This window comes from Phoenix dactylifera, chromosome 14 (assembly GCF_009389715.1).
Source record: "Phoenix dactylifera cultivar Barhee BC4 chromosome 14, palm_55x_up_171113_PBpolish2nd_filt_p, whole genome shotgun sequence".
Lineage (NCBI taxonomy): Eukaryota > Viridiplantae > Streptophyta > Magnoliopsida > Arecales > Arecaceae > Phoenix > Phoenix dactylifera.
The window spans coordinates 242,147-264,879 of NC_052405.1; the positions used below are offsets into that span (position 1 = coordinate 242,147).

Below are 22,733 nucleotides of genomic sequence, written 5' to 3' on the forward strand. Positions count from 1 at the left end.
ATATGAGGTAATTTTTTTTGAGGAAATGGTATAGAGAGACAATTTTCATTGAGCAGCAGCTGAGCGAAACATTTCCATTTGCTAAAACTATATCTTGAAGAAAATATTTGAGCAGTATAAGGTGAAGAGTAGCAAGCTCAGGGGATGGCTCGGAACAGAGTTACTACCAAAGTGCACTATATCAGCCCTTCAAATTATCTTTAAACCATAACCATGAGGACCAAACCAACAAAGAAATATAAAAAGATTACATATCTTAAAATGGATGAAAAAACAACATATGCAAGAGTACAGGATTGCAGCGAATGAAGTTTCCTTCATCAATTGATTAAATAAAATTTAACAAGCATCAATAAATTCTACCTACTTACAATTGCAGTGATTTCCAATAGGAGCTTAACAGCATCAACCAGCATCGTTCTCCTTCAGTTCCTGTACAAGGAGGTGAAACCACAGCACTTCTACAAGCAGTGTGCATAGGTGGGTTTGACTCCTACTGTGATCATCAAATTTCTCAAAGAAAAAAGAAAAGTATGATAGAATAGGACGACTTCCTGTGGCTTCCATAATTAGTCAATGTTCTTTGCTCACTTTAGGGAACAATTGCAATACCAGCATCCTGTGGCAAAGAAAAGACATTAGATTATGCCATTTTCTGAAATATTAACGTGGCTAATCATGTGAATAGGAAGAGAGCCAAAGATTTTAGAACTAAGAGACTGATGCTAGCAATGAAAAAAAAGAAGTTCACGACATTACATTACTACAATACACCAGCATGTAGCAACTTCTACATCAGACTTCTGGACTGCCCCTTACAGAGCACCAAACCAAATTGATTAGTACTAAAGATAACCTTTTAGTTCAAAGATAAGGTGGATATGATCACACAATTCCTTTCTCTGGATTTTTGTTGACAAAAAAAAGTGCTCATGCTAATAAGTTTAATTAGAAAAGGAAAGGAAAATGCTAGTATTTAGCAGATGAATGATAGTTGACATATTTTAGTTGCATTCCTAATCAGTCTTGACTAAATATCAGATATTAACACCTTGGCTGGACTTATTCAAGTTCCACCAGAAGATATTGGTTATTATGCCAGTTTTGGTTCTATCACCTTACATGAAATGTATAGTAAAAACAGGACAAGATCTAAACATGGTACTGCCTATAAGTTGCTGGTACTTCTAGCAAACAATCACCAACTCGACCTTCTATTGAGCAACTAAGTTCACCCTTTTTGCTGAAGTTAATAATATGTTCGGTGTTCAATTACTAAACATAAGTTTAAAACTTACACAATATCTTATGCATAATGATGATAACCTACACCTTGGTACAATCTATGCTAGATCTCTTTATCGTATTAATGTGTTGATAGGTTTTTTATGTTATTGCATGGATCATTTCATGGTTTCAGAATGTCATCTAAGTAATAAAAATAAATACTGATGTGTTCCAGCACCAAAATTTGCATTTTGTCTCATCCTAGACATAGCATCTAACCAGATTTGAAAAGAAAAAGAATGAACCATAGATGTTCTGGTAACATCATCATGATTTGGTCAATTCTCAAATATATCGTCATGTAAACACACATGGATGTTGAGGTTCTAACTCAAGACTGATCAAACATTCCTCAAAAAAAAATTCTACAACTTCCACTAGTCTTGTATAGAATATCAACATTAATCCAGTTTTTACCTATTATTAAGATATTACGATCATATTTTATACCCCCCCCAAAAAAATGCAAGGCAAAAAAGGAAACACCTTTCTTTGAGAACACTTGAGCTTCATCAAGGGAACACACAATTTGTTGGAAAAACTGACGTTTTCCATTCATGAGAAGTATGCAAGCAAAAACACCCAATCCCAAGTGGACAACAAAAATTATATCATTATTTTCGGTGCCACCATATGATACAACATCGTTCTCACACTAATATTTCAACTTAACTAAGCCTTTATCCCAAACAAGTAGGGATCGGCTACATGAATCCTTTTCCTCCATTCCACACAGTTTAGGGCTAGTTCTCACACTAGCTATTTGGTGTGAAAAAATTCGTTGTTAATGAGTGAGAACTTAATCAAATATGCTGTGTTGTTAAGTTTATTCATGCATTTGTAAGAGCTAAACTTGAAGAAATTTACTTTTAAGTCATAAAAATCTTGGATGGTTCCTCACCAGATAATGGTAGCAATGGCAAGACATACCGAGTCAAATACAACACTGAGAATCCCAAGAGCAAATAATTGATTAAATAGAGAACACCTTAGTGGTTAAAATTTAATAGAGAAAAAAAATATATAAATATAGTTAAGATGATTAGGAAGTTCTTCGACGTTCCTCTCATTTTTTTAACAGGTTCCTATAGCACTAATGCCCTCATTATTCCTGCAATCTCAGTAATCTCCCAGCCAACGAGCCGAAAAAACCAATGATTTACTGAATGCCAAACTTCTAACAACACTCAACAAGCCCATTTGCAACAGAAATGGCTGGAGAGAGAGGTTTGAGTTGGGCGGGTTGGGAGGAGAGTGTTAAAGTAGAAAGATGAAGAAACATGATTAAGATCCAACAACAATCCAGAGTTATCTTTGGCAAAGAAAACATAAATGGACATTGGAATTGTCAAGGAACCTCACAGGACAACGGCATTTCTCAAATGTATGTCAGCATAGACTGGATTTTAAGAAGTTCACAAGTACTGTTAGTCATTTAGTTGTATCCACTGTTTAACATTTCCTAGAGCAAGCATTCTTGTGCTGAGAAAACTGATATTTGGGTGACTTGTAAGATTCAACTATAATTAAACAAAGATAAAAAAACAAATGCAAGAAATTAAACTGCTGATCTCAATGCCATTCTTCGATAAGCAAGAAATAACAGTGCATGATGTTTAGGTGGTGAAGCATGAAAACCATAACATATGGTATGATGCCTAGGAATCTTGAGATTAACTTATTCTACCCACAAACCATGCAAACAACGTGATAAGTTAAATAAGCAAGAGGTAGTTTGATTTATGATCACTTACGATACTTTGTCTGCAGCATAAAATAATCGAAGCTTTCTTGGTCCACCTCCCCCCCATGAACCTTTTATAAAATCAATAACTTCCTCAGATTGAGTGCCTGCTGCTGTCAAAACAAACTAGAGAACTGCTTTGCTCAATTGACAGTATGAGATATGATAATAAAAAAACAATTGAGCAAAAGTTGTGGATCTAGACACCTAATTGGGCTTATTTACAAAGGACAGAATAAAGAAAACTTCTAGAACTAATTAAATGCACAATAATAAAGTGCTCAAACCCTTTCATTAGAGAACGTACCAGGAGAGAATGGGGAGTTCAAACAAGAATATCAATTTAAGTGACTTCTTAAATGTAGAAACAACTTAAAGCGAATTAACTGGAAGATCAAGACTTGAATCACCTCTTAACATAGGTTAAAAACCATCAGACCACACAAATTCATTCAAAAAAGATAAGCATCACATGATGAGTTGCCATATAAAATTTAAATTTCCATGCTGCCATTGAAGCATGAACTAATGAGAATGTCAATCAGTATTTTAGAAAAATGCACCCTCTATAGTCTATACTAATTTTCAAAATTGTTCATCTTAGCCATTTTAAAAACACTGATGCGCAATTAGCAACCCATGGGTTGGATAATTACAAATAGTCAAGAACAGACATGAGGAAAAAGAGCAATTACTTTAGTATCCAAAAGTGTCATTTGATGAGGCTTTGATCAAACATTGATAGATGAAAGCACCTAACAGTAATTTTGGCATCATTGGCTCTACTACACAGAAGGATTTTGAAAAATAATTCCAGTGAAATTGCTACTAAATAGATGAATCTGAGGTGCAGTTGACTTTAGATAAAATTGGGACCAGGGGCTGTGCTTTATGGACCTTTCATCCAAGTTCAATGAACTTTGGATAATCCTGCAATCATTACATGCAAGAAGAGCTGTGCTGTACCAGTACATGCTCAACTAAGTTGGCAGTTAAGAAAAAGTTATCACAAAGACAACAAAAAAGGAAGCATTGAATTGCCCGACATGATTGAATCATGTCTTTATGAGCCAAAGACTGTAATGGAAAATAACTAGGTGGTGACACAGCATGGCGCATAATAGTCGAGTAATGATAACTAGTGGTACATGGCAGTACTCAAAAAATCATACCAAGAACAAGGAATTGCACCAGACATGCATCAAATATAAACATGAGACAGATGCAAAAATAATGATCACGAGCTAATTTGTCAACTTTTATTGACTATAAATGACTCTTTTTTTAGATTGTTTAATCTTTGTGCCAAGCCACTAATGCTAGTCAATGAACAGGCCGGTTCCCCTGATGTCCAGAATGGTACAACTAGCAAATTGAACGATGTTTCCAATGGTTTTACAACATCGCAAGTAACAACTACCTTGTAAGAACTACCTACCAAAGCTCCTAATGAGATAAAACCTGATTCAGGACTGGGTCAGGTCAGATTAGAGTTTACTGGCAAGTCTTGTCTATATTTAGGCAGAAAACATAATGCAAATTAGTATTCATTGGTGCATGAAAACGAAAGCTACATGGTGAACATAGAAAGATGCATGAACAGGAAACACTTTGAAATATCTCTCACTGAACTCTAAGGCAAGAAAACAAAAAAGTTTAGGATATACCAGCGGATAAAGCATGGCCATAATACCATAGCTTACAAGTGTAGAGAAAAAGAGAATTGGAAGAACACATGGGCTTCCTGAAAAGTCAAAATGAAACTTTTAATGTCAAAATCCACAAATAGCATATAAACAAGAAAGCCAGCATGATGAAATAAAATTAACGAAGATTGATCATTACTATATAATCTGTGAAAGTAAACCAAGTATTACAAGTTTAATGATATGGAGAGACAGCATAAGTTTTATCAAAAAAAGAAGTATATAAATACTAGAAAAATCTTTTTTGCGCATCGGTTTGTAAGATATATAAAATGAATGTCATTCAAGTGCACAAACAAGTCTTTATTGTAAGATAAAGAAATTGGTTTTCTAGGGAACTCATAGTTACCGAATAACAACCAAGCATCTCATAATAAAAGCAGCAAGAACAAATATTTTTACAGTAGCATTATTAAGTATACACATTTGCATTTCTTTGTTTCCTAATGTTGATTAATATAAAAGGCATGATGTAGTATACAACAGATCATGCATGAAGTAACCAACTTATGTGAGAGAAATCATACCAAATCCCGCAAAAAATGACCAGTTGGATTCGAAGAACTCAAGCCTTTCATTTAAACTCTTTTCAGAAAAATTCCATTTGTACCTGAACATGTTTATTGCAAACGAATTTATGTCTTCTCACAATTTTTACAGACTTGCACAAGACCACATAAGACTGACGCATACTCAAAACAACAATACTTGTACATGAGTTTTCTGGAAACTGGATACGTACTCAAAACAGTAGTAGGCATACATCAAGGAAAGAAGCAGAAAATTGATTGCCTTGCCAATATAGGGTATAAACCCCATAGCAAAGATCTGTATCATAGAACATAAAGATTTTTGTTGTAAATATAATCGATATAACATCCACAATATGCAAAAGTTGGGATAAAACTTGGCCGTGTTAATGCCTAAAATTTTTCTTTCAAGATGAATAATATGTGGAAAAGCAGCATATAATCAGATAAAGAAATACATAAGGCATTAAATAGAAACTAGTGCACCACTGCACCTCTATGAAGAAGATGTTTAGCAGAAGGATCGAATAAACCTGTTCACCAATTCCAAGTAAGACCCTATTTGATCATTAAAACATGAAAGAGGCCTTTGAATATACTATGACAAACATCATGCATATTTTGATGAAATTTGCAGAAACTAATGGAATAGTAGAAGCTAGAAAGCTTTGCTAGCAATCTTACCGCTCAAATCCACCTGGCCTGCCCATGTGTCTGACACTCTGAGAGTCCGGTAAATCATTTCTGTTAGGTATTTGTGCATTGGAAGGTCCTTGTTTTCCCAGAACATCAAAAGCATTCTTAGCGATGTCATTGTACCTGGTATAGGACCAACAGTAATGAAGCGCACATTTAAACAAAGGAGATGAAGGAATAGTGACCAGTCAACTCAATGCATGTATGGTGATGCAAGTTGATATTTTGGAGAAAAATAGCATATAATCTTGATAGTTGGGCACGCTCAAAGCATCATTGGAAACAAAGTTTCACAGTAATTAATTTCAAATCGATTGGACAATGAAGCAGTGGTCATGAAAATGTGCCAGCTTATTTCTTGGTGATTGTACTAGAAATCAGTGGTCATCCTCACCTTCATCAGGGTTGGGGAATTTACAAGTATTGGCAAGGGCTGTTCCACCCCCACCCCCCCTGGCTGGGAAAAAAACAAAATAAAGGCTGAATAATGGACAAATTAATAACAATAAATTTGTATAAAGTATTGACAATCATGAGCGATGCATAAGGAAACAGACTTAGTGAGAAATGATAATGCGACAACCAAAAGGCCTTATGTCATTCACTTCTAGTCTGATTGTAATATATTTATTCCATCACTCATTTCTGTGCAAGGTCATGCTACATCACAGCAAGCATGTTTTCCCATTATTACTTCAATTGTTATCTTCTTAAGTGTTCTCCTTCCTAAACCATGAGTCAATGGCACTACACCTTTCTACCTCCAGGGGTACTGCTGGCCCATCCAAACCTTCTAGTTTCACTTCCAAAACTTTATCCCCTACTACCCCAGCTTGGTCACCATGTTTGTGTTCATCATGATGTAATTAGGTTTATAGATTGCCTTAAATTATATCGGATTTTGATTTTTTTTTCCCCTTCATAGCTCTATCACACATTCTTTCCTATCCTCCTCCTAGTTTTATAGAGGAGTCTCTACCAGTAACTTGCCAGATGCATTCCAACCAAAAAAACACCTACTATGATAATAATTACCTGATCTGTACAAAAAAAAAGCAGTACTAAGGATATATGAAAACATAAAGAGGATAAAACCAGTGAGGTACCTACCAGAGGGTGCACAGTATGAAGCTGAAAACATAAAGAGGATAAAACCAGAAAATCTGCAAAATAATGGTAAGTAGATGACAAAGTCAATATATAAGATAACAACAAGCAAACTTTAAAGCCATTTATGTATTACATGTATATGAAAAGAGAGAAAGCATAAGAAAAGAAAAACAACTAAGGATAGCATTGATATAGAGAGATGATATGTTAAACTATCACCAAGAAATTTTTCAAAATCACGTACACTAAAAGCAATATGGTCATAGGCAAACTATCAACAATAAGAATGAATACTCTTGGGGAGGTTGAAGTTCAATGATGATTATACACCTGATCTGACAGTGCAAACTTCAGTTTGCTATTTATTTCTTATTCCAAAGTGAGAGTCTAGGATTCCATCTTTAAAAAATTAAAATTAAAAATAATAGTTTATATTCATTATGCATAGGGATATATATAGTTTGTTGGAGATGTTCTACAGACTTAATGAGGGCAAGAATAGCTTCAAATTTAAAAGGTAAACTTTTCTAGTATAAGGTAATCCAAAATTTTCCACAAAAATAATTAATGGTATCTGCAATGGTGAATGATTATTTTAGATAACTAGAATATAAAAAATGGTGAACTTCCTCTAACCAACTTATGATGTTTTGACCAACTTTACAGCCTTGAGCAGGCCAAGAGGTGTGCATATTGTTTTCTTAAAAGCTTTGCAATTCTTAGGACACCCACTTACTACAGCTACCTTCTGAGGGAATAGATAGATATAGTTGTTGAAGAGAATATAAGAAAGTGCATGGTGTGGCATGGGAGTCCCTTTGAGAAGCATAGGAAAACTAGGAGCATATCCTCGACTACATACATCATAATATTCCACTCAAGAACAGAGTGAGAAGAATTTGAAGACCCCAAACCATACTTTCCCTGGTAGTTGAATTTGTTACTGCACTTGCTATTAAAGCACCCTACCACCTTCACTCTTCCCCCTACTGGAAGTGTTTCAAATGGACTACACACTATAAAAATTAATTTATTGACTAGAAGTAATGATAAATACCGCAGAGCACTTACATAGAAAATCTGAACAAGGATGAAACGTAAGAAGGAATAAAGTGCTAAAGCTGCTTTATGGTCGCAAAGACTCTGTGAACTTAATTTTTCACATTGATCAGGTAATATCCACATCAGGGTTGGGATGACTGCAGACTTTAGTGTAAATAAACTGCACAGAAAAAAGAAGCTAACAGTAAATAAATCGCAAACACATAAAAATTAACAAAGTAGCTGTACAGGTATCGGCTCAACCCCCTGTATGACTATAACTCGTTAACCATTAACTACAAGAAACACGAGATCAGATTGCTGTCAAGTGCAAATAAAATAGCACATAGATATCACGAAAATTAATGCTTGGGAGTTGGGACAAATGCCCATTGTTTCACAACCAAAAAAGAAGTTTAATGAAAGAAAGAATTTGACCAGTGCTAAGAAAACCATCTTTGATAACCAATGTTTTCATTTCTGTTAGGTTTTCTTCAATAATCTAAAGAGATAACCACTTTTAAGATGCTTAAAAAATTATGTAACTTGTGTGCCATAATAAAGTTGAAAGAAATAAAGAAATAGTCAAAGTTTTAGATAAAGATTACAGAAAATTATTTTGATAAGGAAAAAAAACTCTAAACACAAATGACAAAAGTACTAGCCCCAAGCAGGCTGGAGCAGTGGAGGCATAATATCAAACATTTAGGCCAATACAGCAACAGAGGTAATCTGTGAATGACCCAATAAGTAAATGAGCATATATAAAATAAAGCCTCAGACGACATAGATTGAATGGATCAGACTTTTAATATTAGAGCAAACGATGTATGATGATTTCTCTGACCAAAAATGCATGATGGGTATGTACACATATAAACACAACATGCCTGTGAATGCACAGCCACATCATGGCACTGAGGCTAGTTGAAAGATAGACATGAAAAGGTTGATAAACTTGGATAAATCAGAACGATCTATGCAGCTATCAAGTAGGGATGTTAAGTTTTATGTTTTGGTTATGAAAAATTTGCTGTTTGTAGTCAATCTAATTTCTATAGCTCTTCCTCTTCACCTCTCGCTTTCTTAATTTTCTATAGCTCTCCCTCATCTGTCACAGATTCATAACCAAAACAAGACAAACCCAACAACCAAAACAGATTTTTTATTTTATTTCATTCCAAATCTACCGAAATTCCCACTCACACTTCCACCTAAACTTTGAATTCAATCATTTTAGGATCATATATCAACTGATGTGGCACAGGGTGCATCCAGCATGTACCATGTCTAGTTGGACCATGTTAAGATTCGCAGTAGCTAGCAGATTTGTGGGCAAAAACTTCAATAAGTAAATTTTTATATTCGTAGTAGAATGATTCTAGCACATTTTCTTATTACTTAGTCCTGTTTTGAGTACGAATATCCATACTAGAGTTAGGGATCATGTTCTATTTATGTACGTCGAATATATTGTATGGGGCAGCCTATTTGACAAGTTAATAAATTTTTTGCTTGAGAATTTCTTCACCAAATGATGGATTCTTCAATCCAGTTTGCTTCCGTTTGTGTGTAAATCGTCAAAATGTAATCCCGATGATCAAACCGTCCCTTCACCCTTTTTCCCGCCGCGTCATCAACTAAGTTAAGAATTAAGCGAATTTTCAAAGAAACTGGGAACCGAGGACCGGCCGCTGCTTCACGATATCCGTAGAGCTTTGGGGGAGACTGTCTCCTACCAAGCCTCGCACGTATATCGGGAGGCAAACGGTGCGGCTGACTGGGTTGCTTCCTTCGCGGCTCACTGGGTTGCTTCCTTCGCGGCTCATCATTCGGGAGGTTTTTTTTGGATAGGCCACGAGGCTGTGCCTTCGTCCTTGCGTAGCATTTTGTTTTCTGATTTTGTGGGCCAGCTTCACGCTCGTCATGTGTGAGCCGCCGATTTACCAAAAAAAAAAAAGAAACTGGGAACAATATTCAAAACCCTAATCTTCACCTTCCCAAGAAAATGAATCCGTTCAAGAGGAAGCACTGGCCGGTTCTGATTGACAGCATCTTCGAACTGAACCAAGAAGATCGAAGAAACCGGAATTGAGTCAGTATAATTATTATAAAGGTAGAAATCGCAGGTATAGGAAGAATGATCCGAGAAAAACAACAGGAAATCAGGAACCTCAAGCAGAAGATGACGACACGATGGAGAGAGCACGCTTCTGTGAATCCGGCGAGCCAGAGGCGGCCCGCCTGCTTCGCCTGCGATGCGAGAGCGTCCATCGTACGGCAACCGGAAGATCGCCGGCGAGCGAGCGGGTTCAGGCTCTGGGCTTGGGCGAAGAGGAAGAGGAGAGGTCCAATCTTTAAACCGTCTTTTTCAATTGAAAGAACATGAAGAGGCACGGTGGCAGCCACCATGCCGGCCACCGCCCATGGCCGATCCTTCTATAGTCCAATGAAATAAAATAATAAATAAATAAATAAATAAATAATAATAATGAATGAGTAGCAAATAAGTTGATCTAAATAAATAAATAAATAAAAATATTAGTAATTATTTAACCAATTTTATCACCTAGCTAGAAAATTTGTTAGAGAGATAAATGATCATTAGAAGGATGAAAAATTAATTTACACTAATAATTATAATATTTTATATATTTATTATTATATTATACTATAAATATTATATTATATGTTATGTTAAATAATTTAATATTATATTAAATTATTATTCTATAATACATAATGTTATAGTACTATATTATAATAATATTATATTACATTACATTAATATTATATTATATTATATATTTATGTATTAATACATATTATATTTTATTATGCTCTGTTGTATAATACTAGTAATGTCCTTTATGGTAATTTTGTCACACAAAAGTACTTTCTCAGTTTGTTACCAAATACATGTTAAAGTATCATAGCACTTTAGAAATGTAACAGTTTTTTATAAACGCTCTGCTTCAGACAGCTCTACTTCCAAAAGCTCTACTACTAATAACTCCTCCAAACAGGGCCGAAGTAATGAAGGAAGCAGTTCAAGTCGACTGGACCAAATGAACCGGCTTTGGTCGGACCGGGTCAGACGCGGTGGACTGGAGCAAATGATTGATAAAATGAAAAAAAAAACAGAGAGATAGGTGACATTGTAACAATAATACTTTGCTAATCTTTCATTTAGAGAAGTTTAGCAAAGTATTTAACAAATTATGAGCTTTCTTAATACATCCATTCCCTACAATGACCGAGTTTAATAGTGTGTGTCCTCACAAAATTGCAAATTATTTTAACACCTTAATAAGAAGTAGATTTAGCCATATAGGTACCTTTGAAAGTTTACGTAACGCTACAAAGCCTATAATGACCAATAGCATCCACAGCAATGTCAGAATTCTGCTTTTCTGATTTGCACAATTGCTAAGTTTAGAGATTTCAAGTTCTATATTTTCGCATGATTTATTATCAAATACAAGTTCTATCCTCATCAAGACAAAAAAAAAAAATCAAAAGGTGATATTCTACGGTCAAAACAATCTGCTTGTAAGCTTAATGGTGATGTAACAAAGATACAATTATATATATATATATATATATATATATATATATATATATATATATATATATATATATATATATATATATATATATATATATATTCGCACAAGTATAAATGCTTCAAAATGACAAAATGTCATTGGTGGCACTGGCAAGATCCTCCTTGAGTTGGACACCGGCTGAGCCGACCCAATATCATGTCCTCTCCTTACATACATCCCATCTATCTTCACCACCCTTCTTGTGCTTAGCTCCTTGGATCTCTCTCTCTCTCTCTCTCTCTCTCTCTCTCTCTCTCTCTGCGCCCTTATCTCGTCACCTTATGCATGGTACGATGTTATATAAAATAAACACATCAAAGACAAACATACTACAGGCCATGCGTCAGGGTTCGGTATCTCCGGTGCTTTATCAGGAGGCAGTTCGAGCGAACTGTACTGCCTACCAAATTTGGTTGGCCAGAAATGCTCGTACATTCGGCGATCGACGTATGTCGCCGAGACTTGTGGTGGAGAGTGCTCGCGTTCAAATGGCAGAGCTGTGTCACACCATCCCTGTTGGAGGGATCTTGATAGCTCGGGACATCTGGGGTTCCCATTCTGTTTTGGCAATCACGTACGGTGTTTTTCACCTAGGAGCCCCCACCCCCGAGTTTCCTTAAGGTCAACTTTGATGGATCAGTCTGCTAGAGTTGTGGCTGCTGAGGGTAGTCAGTTATTTGACATTTCGGTTCCGAGTGCGGAGCTGAAAGCTGCTTGGGCGGGCCTTCGTCATGCTCGGTGCGTGTTACAGGCTAGGTCCATCATCCTGGAGGGTGATTCAGCCACCATTATGAGTTGGATCCAGAGAGTCCAAGGGGTTACGGTTGTGACCATCCATTGCTCCGAGACATTTGGGCTATGGTTAGGGTTGGAGCGACCTTTCAGGCCAAGCATATTTACCGTGAGCCAATGGTGCTGCGGATTGGATTGCTGCATATGTAGCTTGTCACTCCGAAGGTATCTTATGGACTGGAGATGGAGAGGTGTTTTTGGCACTCCGAGATATCTTATTTTTTCACTTTATTGAGTATATTCATACCTGCCAGGTATGATCCATCCGTTCTAGCAAAAAAAAAAAAAACCGACGACGACGACAAACATACTACATGGTTCAGGAATGGGAATTTGAAGGGAAGCATCGTCCGGTTTGGGTTTGGGTACATGTCCACCCTGACTCATTTAGATAATGGTAATGCAGATCCTTTAGCCATTCTTTCTTTACAACGGCGGGGTCACAGATTCAAGGTACGCTGAATCTACCATTGAATCATCCACTAATTGCTTTGAGATCCGTTCAACTAGGCCTGATGAGCCAAGGAGAGCCGACATATTCACCTTCTAACCAGGCTTTGGCTGTTTTCTAAAAAAAGAAAAAAAAAAGTTGACAGAAAAGATTTAGAATTTTACTAAATGTATCAGTGCCTATGATAAAAAACGATAGGGGCAAGTGGCTAGAGCAACAAATAGAGTGATTACAATCATAGCTGCAAGAACTTGGTAAATATTCTCTGAGTTGAATGCCAAGAATGTTCATGACAGAGATTTGCTCTCTAAACCAGGAATTAGTTTTAGGCATTCTTCAGCTGAAATTTCCACATCAGGACCTATAGCTCAAATTAATTGACAACAGTACCGTATATCATGTAATGTCCGGGCCCAGAACCTACTAGGCCCAATAAGAAGTAGGCCCAGTTAGGGGTTTGGGCCCAAATTTCACTGTGGGCAGTATTATTTTAATGGTTATTATAATGGTACGGAAAAAAAATGAAGGGATAAGACCGACAGGGAAGGGTTACCTCACCCCCTGCTGGCAGCCGATGCCGGCGCGCCGGAGACAGGGGGGGCGGCGGCCAGTCCCGGAGTATGGAGGAAAGGAGAGGATGGGACCTCTTAGAGGGGGGTTTCATCCTCTAAACAAATATTTAAGCCTCTGCCGGCAACCCCAAGTCACAGACTCCCTAAACTTTGAACGAGAGAGAGAGCCGAAGCCCTGGAGCCTAAGGCCAAGGAGCCCTGAAGCTCTGGGAAAGGAAGGACTACTAAGGAGGAAGCACTGCCGACTACAACCGGCCAAGGTAAGGAGTTTTTTTTAGGTTAGGGTTTAACAGAAGTAAGGAAACCCCTCTGTGGGGTGCTCTTCCCCTCTGTGTCAACAGGGAAATAGAGGGGAGGAGGCCGGCACAGGAGAGGGAGAAAAACCCACAAGCCCGGGTCGGGTCGGACTCACAGGCCGCGACCATCCGGACCGAACCCAACCGGGCTCGGCCTGTTGACGAACCGGACACCGCGGCCTCGGCCGCGGGTACCTTGGGGTTCGGGGGGCAACCCGGGCCGCCAGATCTGGCCGGGACGACAACAGAGGCGGCCACAGGGCCGCCAGCCCCGGCCGGACCACCACCTCTTCTCCGGCAAGGGGTGGTGGTGCCGGAAGGAAGAACCAAGGAGGAAAAATTAGAATGAACTCACCGGACCGAAGAGGCTTCATTCTTGGACCCCGGCCTTACCTCACCGTGGTCGGAGCAGGGGGAGATCTCCCGGAGGAGATCCAGCCGCGACCCAACTTCCCGGCACTCCTCTTCTCCGGCATCGCTTCGGAGAAGAGGAAGGGGGGCCGGCCTTTCTTCCGCCAGTGCTCCGGGGGGAAGCTCCGCCTCGGTCGGTGGATCGAAGGGGAGCCTCGTCTCCCCGGTCGCCTGCGAGAGAAGAAAGGGAGGAGACAGAGGGTTCGGTGGGGACGAAAGGCCGAAAGGGCTAGGGCTTTCGGTCGGAAACGAGGAGAAAGAGAGAAAAGGAGAGGAAAAGAGTGGAAGAGAGAAAAGAAGAGGGAGTGACCGAGAGAGAGGAGGCCGTAGATCCGGCCGGAGGAGAAGAAGGGGAGCCGGAGGGCCGGCCGGAGGCATGGGTTCGGTGGAGACGAAGGAGAAAAGAGAGGAGAGAGAGGAGAGCGGGAGATGAAGAGGCGGAAGCCTCTGGAAGGGGGGAGAAAAACCCTGATAACGGGTTCGCGGGTCGGATCCGAATCCGAACCCGCAACCCGTTAAGCCCAAAGAAAAAAAAAAGAAAAAGAAAAAAAAGAAAAAGAAAAAGAAAAAGGGAAAGGGTTTAGCCAAATTTGACTAAACCCGAGCCCAATCAAATTGGGCTAAGTCTGGACAAGCCAGACTATAAATTTAACCAAAATTAAACCCAAATGGAATGAGGCCCAAACCCAATTCGGCTGGAATTGGTCCTAACAGACCAAACTAATGGAAATCGGCCCAATTAAAGCCCAATTCAAGCCAATGTAATTAATTTGGGGGCCAAATTGATCCCGGATTGACCCTGACTCAGGCCCAAACGGGTCACAGTGACCCTAAACCCGAAATTAAACCCAATTAAGCTGGGAATTAAGCTTAGTGGCCAATCGGAAGGCCAATTAAGACTTATGAGCCCAGCCAAGACCCCAAATACAGAGGAATTAGGCTTGGGCTAAATTTCAGGTAGAAAAGGAAATAACATATTGTTATTCTGACATGATTGTAGGTGACTTAGGATCCGTCACCAGGACGTAAGAAACTTGGGAGAAAACGAATCACTGTAAGTAATCTACCTTAATCTTATCGTAGATCTTGTATTACGTTTTATAAGATGAACCAGTGTTTTTCATACAATTTAAATTGTATACATGATTTGTGAAGAAAGTAAGTAACTTGTTTCAATCTTGTTGTGAATCATGTATGTAAGTAACCTGTCCTAATCCTGTTATGGATCATGTTATGTTATTAATGTTTCCTAAGCATTTATTTTAAGTATATATGTTTCATACATGATATGTTACAATGCATAAGTAACTTTAATGATCCCAGAAGCTATGGCTATGTATGCAACATGATGATACTGATATTATAATCATGCATGTAAGTTTATAAAGTCTTAGCTAGCCCAGAGGCACTATAATGGGCTCAAAGATGCTACTGAGAATGACTGAGCCGCCAGTGGCTGAATAGTAACTGAGCTGCCCCGCCAGTGGCTGAATAGTAACTGAGCCTGCCCCGCCAGTGGCTGAATTGGAATTGGGCCTGCCCCGCCAGTGGCTGAATAGTAACTGAGCTTGCCCCGCCAGTGGCTGAATAGTAACTGAGCTGGCCCCGCCAGTGGCCGAGTCTGACTTCGCAGTAGCATCCGAGAGTAAAAGGACCACGGCATGCCGGGGGGCACGGTTTCATATGCATATAATATGAAAATTTTGTGATTTGCACTACTGCTTTGTTTAAATTGCATACTTATTATGCCAGGATGATTATTAGATAAACATGCATGTCAGCTTCTCAAAACCCTGATTTACATGTTTAGTCTACTGGTTGATCCGGTAGGATTATGCAGGATTACTTACTGAGCCGTGTAGCTCACATCTGTTTATGTTTCGTTTTCTTTCAGATCCTCACCAGTGATCGCCATCAGATATGTTTTTATTTTGTTACAGAGCTTCGTATTTTTGGAGAAGCTTATATACTTCTGTACATTTGAATAGCATAGAAGTTCTGTATTTTTGGTTTCAAACTTGAAGGTTGTACTGCAAACTTTTAATATATATATAAGGATGAATCCTTTTTGGCTACCTGTTACCCCTGTATGAGGCTGCGTGCTACTGTGGGCGATAGTCGGCAATAGCACGGCCGTGTCACGGATCCGGATCCGGGGCGTGACATCTAGTGGTATCAGAGCAATAGGTTAATCATGAGTAAAAATTTTAAGTTTTAATAAGGGAATGAGTAGTTAAGTCTCATTCGGTGAGATTCCGCATAATTGGAAAGAAAGAAAAGATTTTATTAGTCGTATCATCGGTCAATCACGAAAATTGTTTGACACAAATATTTTGATAGGTGACAATGAGCAACAAAAAGAGAGAAGTTAGGGCTAATACACAACCATTCTAGGGGCATGATTGTGACTGGTATGGTATTAGAATTCAAGACTTAAGACTACTAAGGATTTTGGTATTTTGAATCAGAATGCTAGCAAGCCATGCCAAAATAAGAATAAGCTAGTTTGGAGATTTCTCGATGGAGTAATTTGTATTTGGATTATGATTAAAGTATATTTTGACTAATATTAAGTGGAGTATTAAAGTACATTGCGTATCAGTATATATGTGATTTTGGAAGTTTAACTTGATACTGAGTACTGTGGATATTATTTCTAGTTTGAAGTTGATTATTTGGATACCAAGATAGTGTTCATTCATAAGTTGTTTAAGGCTTGGACAAGGAAAGATATTTTTATTCTTCGAAGATGAATCTTCGAAATCTGTATGACAATTATGCATGAAACTGTTATATAAGAAGAAAATATATTTGAGGATGAGATTTAAGAGTTTCTCCTTTGTTTACTTGGAATGTGAAATATTAGATCTTTTCAAATTACAATGCAAGATTGGTATTTTGATTGGAAGTCATTTAGTAAATTCTGAGATAATTTTCAATCTTGAAGAATATTTTAGGCTCAAATGTTCTACTATGGATAACGTGCAGTAGTTTGTGATCCTGTGATAAATCAATTAAACGAATATTAGTTGATGTTTTGACAGAAAAAAAAAAAAGAGAGAGAGAGAATGATGATGACATGGGGTCATTAGGAAATGCGAGTGGAATCAGCAATAGAGTTGATACGGGAACACGCCCAATAGCACATGATGTTGCAGGAGTTTGTATTTAGTGATCATGCTTGTAAGATTTGAAATAAATTATTTTATCTCTAATAGAGGGGCAATTATTAAATGCTTTCATTTATCACTAAGAAGCAAGTTTAAATTGTTTCATGAGGAAGCTGAAAATTATGGATGATAATTCCACATATCATCGTCTAGTGGAAAGAGTACAATAGAAGAAGATTTTTAAATAGAGATCTTACAACAAAAGTATACATCCTTTTCTTTTAACGGGGATGTGAGATCCAGAATCACCTTCTAGCAATGCTAAAGTAGGGCAGATTATTGTTCATGCAATTTAAAGATACCTAATATAAGATTGGGATATTGAGAAATAATTTTCAGAAGTTTACACAATTTCGAGCTTAAAATGTCCTAAGATGACTTGAGAGCTTATCTCGTATTAGGAAAGAAGGCTTATTTTCAATAAATGAAGTTGTTGAAAATGTAAAATTCATTTAAAGCGTTGTCGCTTATTTAAGAGGATCTTATGTTGGGATACCCTTTCTTTACTCGCTCATGGAAAAGTAAAAAGAAGTTTTGGCTAAGTAACATTCGATCAAGATGGAGGAAAGATTTGAAATGCAAATACAGATGAGGAATTAAATAGTTTTGTTTGTAGGCAAATAGTATGTTGATCAAAAGTTATTTGTGAATTCAAAGGAATTTGATCAGAATGCGCAGCGAAAACATAGTGATCTGAATTATTAATCTAAGTTGGCCAGAAGTATTATTCTTTTGATTCGGAAAGTTTTAATAACAAAAGATTTGATCTGTTTTCCTGTGTAGTAAGATTTTTCTGGATAAATAAAAGGAGAATGTTCTGATTTTTGGATAGCACTGTGCTATCCTAGATTCTCCAGTTTTACGTCATGCTAAGAAACTTCTTAGCATCTTTTGACATGAATTAATAGATCATCGATTTTGACCTTGGATCTAGAATATGTTGGTATGAACCTTCTCCCTCCTAAATTTGAAGCTTGAATTTTTTTAATTAATATCCATCCTTTATTCGATTGAAAGAAATTGAGGTTGTCAATTGACTTTGATGAATATCTATCAAGGGTGGATTGAAGTTGTTTATGATCTAATCTTGTGATAGATCGGGTAATAGAGAGCAGTTGATATTTTGACAAAGAAACTCGAAGTTCTTATTCAGAATTGAGATGTAGATTTTTGTGTATAAGAGAAAAGTTTGATTTAGATCACCTACCAAAAGAATCAAATCTGAAAATGTTAGACCTTATTCTTTTGATAAGATCTAATGATGAAACTGTATTGATGAATAGAATTATTGAAAAAATTTGAATTAGAATTCTAATGGAGAAAAGTGTTGCTGATTCTCTGAATAATCTGGAGATAGCTATATAATTTCACCAGTGAGTTTTTCTATTGTTGGCAACTCCTGGGAGATTTTGAGCATCTTAAATTTAGTATTAACGGATTGATGGTGCCTTGGATGGGCTCAGACTTGGAATGTTCCTTACTCCTAGCTATGACATTTTCGATCTACCTATTTGAAAGGGGTTTGAAGTTTTGCTAGGGTAAAGGTTGATCATTAAATTGTAGGCAAAATCAAGAGAAGAAAGAGGATTATAGATTATGAAAAGTGTTTGATGTTAATGCTCTCACCTATTTCTATTAAGCCGATTACGATTCTTGTGTGGACTTAATCGAAAGCAATTAATTTCTTGGGCCAAGGATTATAGCATTTAAAATCTAAGGTGGGAAGATTAGTCCTCTTTTGGAAGAGATCAAAGGAACTCCTATATCATAGATGGAAGGGATTAAGTTTTGAAATGCCATGACTTTGTATGTCGTAATTCTTTATGTCGAAATCTTGGGAGTAGGTACTCTGAGAGAAAGACTAACTGAGATCTCGAGGATGACTCAATGGTTGACTACTTTTAAAAACCAGAACCTAAGGTATGTTTAATTTCGAGGACGAAATTTATTTTAAGGGGGGTAGGATGTAATGTCCGGGCCCAGAACCTACTAGGCCCAATAAGAAGTAGGCCCAGTTAGGGGTTTGGGCCCAAATTTCACTGTGGGCAGTATTATTTTAATGATTATTATAATGGTACGGAAAAAAAATGAAGGGATAAGACCGACAGGGAAGGGTTACCTCACCCCCTGCTGGCAGCCGATGCCGGCGCGCCGGAGACAGGGGGGGCGGCGGCCAGTCCCGGAGTATGGAGGAAAGGAGAGGATGGGACCTCTCAGAGGGGGGTTTCATCCTCTAAACAAATATTTAAGCCTCTGCCGGCAACCCCAAGTCACAGACTCCCTAAACTTTGAACGAGAGAGAGAGCCGAAGCCCTGGAGCCTAAGGCCAAGGAGCCCTGAAGCTCTGGGAAAGGAAGGACTACTAGGGAGGAAGCACTGCCGACTACAACCGGCCAAGGTAAGGAGTTTTTTTTAGGTTAGGGTTTAACAGAAGTAAGGAAACCCCTCTGTGGGGTGCTCTTCCCCTCTGTGTCAACAGGGAAATAGAGGGGAGGAGGCCGGCACAGGAGAGGGAGAAAAACCCACAAGCCCGGGTCGGGTCGGACTCACAGGCCGCGACCATCCGGACCGAACCCAACCGGGCTCGGCCTGTTGACGAACCGGACACCGCGGCCTCGGCCGCGGGTACCTTGGGGTTCGGGGGGCAACCCGGGCCGCCAGATCTGGCCGGGACGACAACAGAGGCGGCCACAGGGCCGCCAGCCCCGGCCGGACCACCACCTCTTCTCCGGCAAGGGGTGGTGGTGCCGGAAGGAAGAACCAAGGAGGAAAAATTAGAATGAACTCACCGGACCGAAGAGGCTTCATTCTTGGACCCCGGCCTTACCTCACCGTGGTCGGAGCAGGGGGAGATCTCCCGGAGGAGATCCAGCCGCGACCCAACTTCCCGGCACTCCTCTTCTCCGGCATCGCTTCGGAGAAGAGGAAGGGGGGCCGGCCTTTCTTCCGCCAGTGCTCCGGGGGGAAGCTCCACCTCGGTCGGTGGATCGGAGGGGAACCTCGTCTCCCCGGTCGCCTGCGAGAGAAGAAAGGGAGGAGACGGAGGGTTCGGTGGGGACGAAAGGCCGAAAGGGCTAGGGCTTTCGGTCGGAAACGAGGAGAAAGAGAGAAAAGGAGAGGAAAAGAGTGGAAGAGAGAAAAGAAGAGGGAGTGACCGAGAGAGAGAGGAGGCCGTAGATCCGGCCGGAGGAGAAGAAGGGGAGCCGGAGGGCCGGCCGGAGGCATGGGTTCGGTGAAGACGAAGGAGAAAAGAGAGGAGAGAGAGGAGAGCGGGAGATGAAGAGGCGGAAGCCTCTAGAAGGGGGGAGGAAAACCCTGATAACGGGTTCGCGGGTCGGATCCGAATCCGAACCCGCAACCCGTTAAGCCCAAAGAAAAAAAAAGAAAAAAAAAAGAAAAAGAAAAAGAAAAAGGGAAAGGGTTTAGCCAAATTTGACTAAACCCGAGCCCAATCAAATTGGGCTAAGTCTGGACAAGCCAGACTATAAATTTAACCAAAATTAAACCCAAATGGAATGAGGCCCAAACCCAATTCGGCTGGAATTGGTCCTAACAGACCAAACTAATGGAAATCGGCCCAATTAAAGCCCAATTCAAGCCAATGTAATTAATTTGGGGGCCAAATTGATCCCGGATTGACCCTGACTCAGGCCCAAACGGGTCACAGTGACCCTAAACCCGAAATTAAACCCAATTAAGCTGGGAATTAAGCTTAGTGGCCAATCGGAAGGCCAATTAAGACTTATGAGCCCAGCCAAGACCCCAAATACAGAGGAATTAGGCTTGGGCTAAATTTCAGGTAGAAAAGGAAATAACATATTGTTATTATGACATGATTGTCGGTGACTTAGGATCCGTCACCAGGACGTAAGAAACTTGGGAGAAAACGAATCACTGTAAGTAATCTACCTTAATCTTATCGTAGATCTTGTATTACATTTTATAAGATGAACCAGCGTTTTTCATACAATTTAAATTGTATACATGATTTGTGAAGAAAGTAAGTAACTTGTTTCAATCTTGTTGTGAATCATGTATGTAAGTAACCTGTCCTAATCCTGTTATGGATCATGTTATGTTATTAATGTTTCCTAAGCATTTATTTTAAGTATATATGTTTCATACATGATATGTTACAATGCATAAGTAACTTTAATGATCCCAGAAGCTATGGCTATGTATGCAACATGATGATACTGATATTATAATCATGCATGTAAGTTTATAAAGTCTTAGCTAGCCCAGAGGCACTATAATGGGCTCAAAGATGCTACTGAGAATGACTGAGCCGCCAGTGGCTGAATAGTAACTGAGCTGCCCCGCCAGTGGCTGAATAGTAACTGAGCCTGCCCCGCCAGTGGCTGAATTGGAATTGGGCCTGCCCCGCCAGTGGCTGAATAGTAACTGAGCTTGCCCCGCCAGTGGCTGAATAGTAACTGAGCTTGCCCCGCCAGTGGCTGAATAGTAACTGAGCTGGCCCCGCCAGTGGCCGAGTCTGACTTCGCAGTAGCATCCGAGAGTAAAAGGACCACGGCATGCCGGGGGGCACGGTTTCTTATGCATATAATATGAAAATTTTGTGATTTGCACTACTGCTTTGTTTAAATTGCATACTTATTATGCCAGGATGATTATTAGATAAACATGCATGTCAGCTTCTCAAAACCCTGATTTACATGTTTAGTCTACTGGTTGATCCGGTAGGATTATGCAGAATTACTTACTGAGCCGTGTAGCTCACATCTGTTTATGTTTCGTTTTCTTTCAGATCCTCACCAGTGATCGCCATCAGATATGTTTTTATTTTGTTACAGAGCTTCGTATTTTTGGAGAAGCTTATATACTTCTGTACATTTGAATAGCATAGAAGTTCTGTATTTTTGGTTTCAAACTTGAAGGTTGTACTGCAAACTTCTAATATATATATAAGGATGAATCCTTTTTGGCTACCTGTTACCCCTGTATGAGGCTGCGTGCTACTGTGGGCGATAGTCGGCAATAGCACGGCCGTGTCACGGATCCGGATCCGGGGCGTGACATATCAAAACCTGTTGATAGACCTTACAATTCCTCCAAGAACAAATAGAGCTCAAGTGCTTCAGCGACAGGTTCATGAATTGCTAGGGATTGATGAAGTAAAGAAATACTCAATATCAACATGCTACTTCTGTTATGTCACCATTTGCAGCTCCAAAATATGTATAAAACATACCCAAGATGTGCAAATATTCTTGAACTAAGTCACACAGAATTGTGTCCATGATTTGATTGGTGATCTCAAAATGCAAATGGCGTCACATCTCATCTGGTACGATGGGA

The 22,733-nt window shown here is 39.2% G+C and overlaps 1 protein-coding gene across 2 annotated transcripts; it reads right to left on the reverse strand.

The window, feature by feature from the left end:
- Window positions 1-296: 296 nt before the first annotated feature.
- Window positions 297-10,532, reverse strand: LOC103701305 (protein EI24 homolog). Of its 2 annotated transcripts, XM_008783318.3 has the most exons (11): window positions 10,288-10,532; window positions 10,111-10,176; window positions 8,145-8,295; window positions 7,074-7,126; window positions 5,952-6,086; window positions 5,762-5,825; window positions 5,480-5,565; window positions 5,265-5,347; window positions 4,699-4,775; window positions 3,042-3,157; window positions 297-619 (listed from the first exon to the last, which is right to left on the reverse strand). In XM_008783318.3, the coding sequence occupies exons 1-11, from the start codon at window positions 10,524-10,526 to the stop codon at window positions 574-576; spliced, it is 1,116 nt and encodes a 371-aa protein (XP_008781540.2). In that variant the 5' UTR covers window positions 10,527-10,532; the 3' UTR covers window positions 297-573. The 2 variants fall into 2 exon arrangements, with proteins under 2 accessions (XP_008781540.2, XP_026658113.2); XM_026802312.2 differs by lacking the exons at window positions 5,480-5,565; window positions 5,762-5,825.
- Window positions 10,533-22,733: the final 12,201 nt, after the last annotated feature.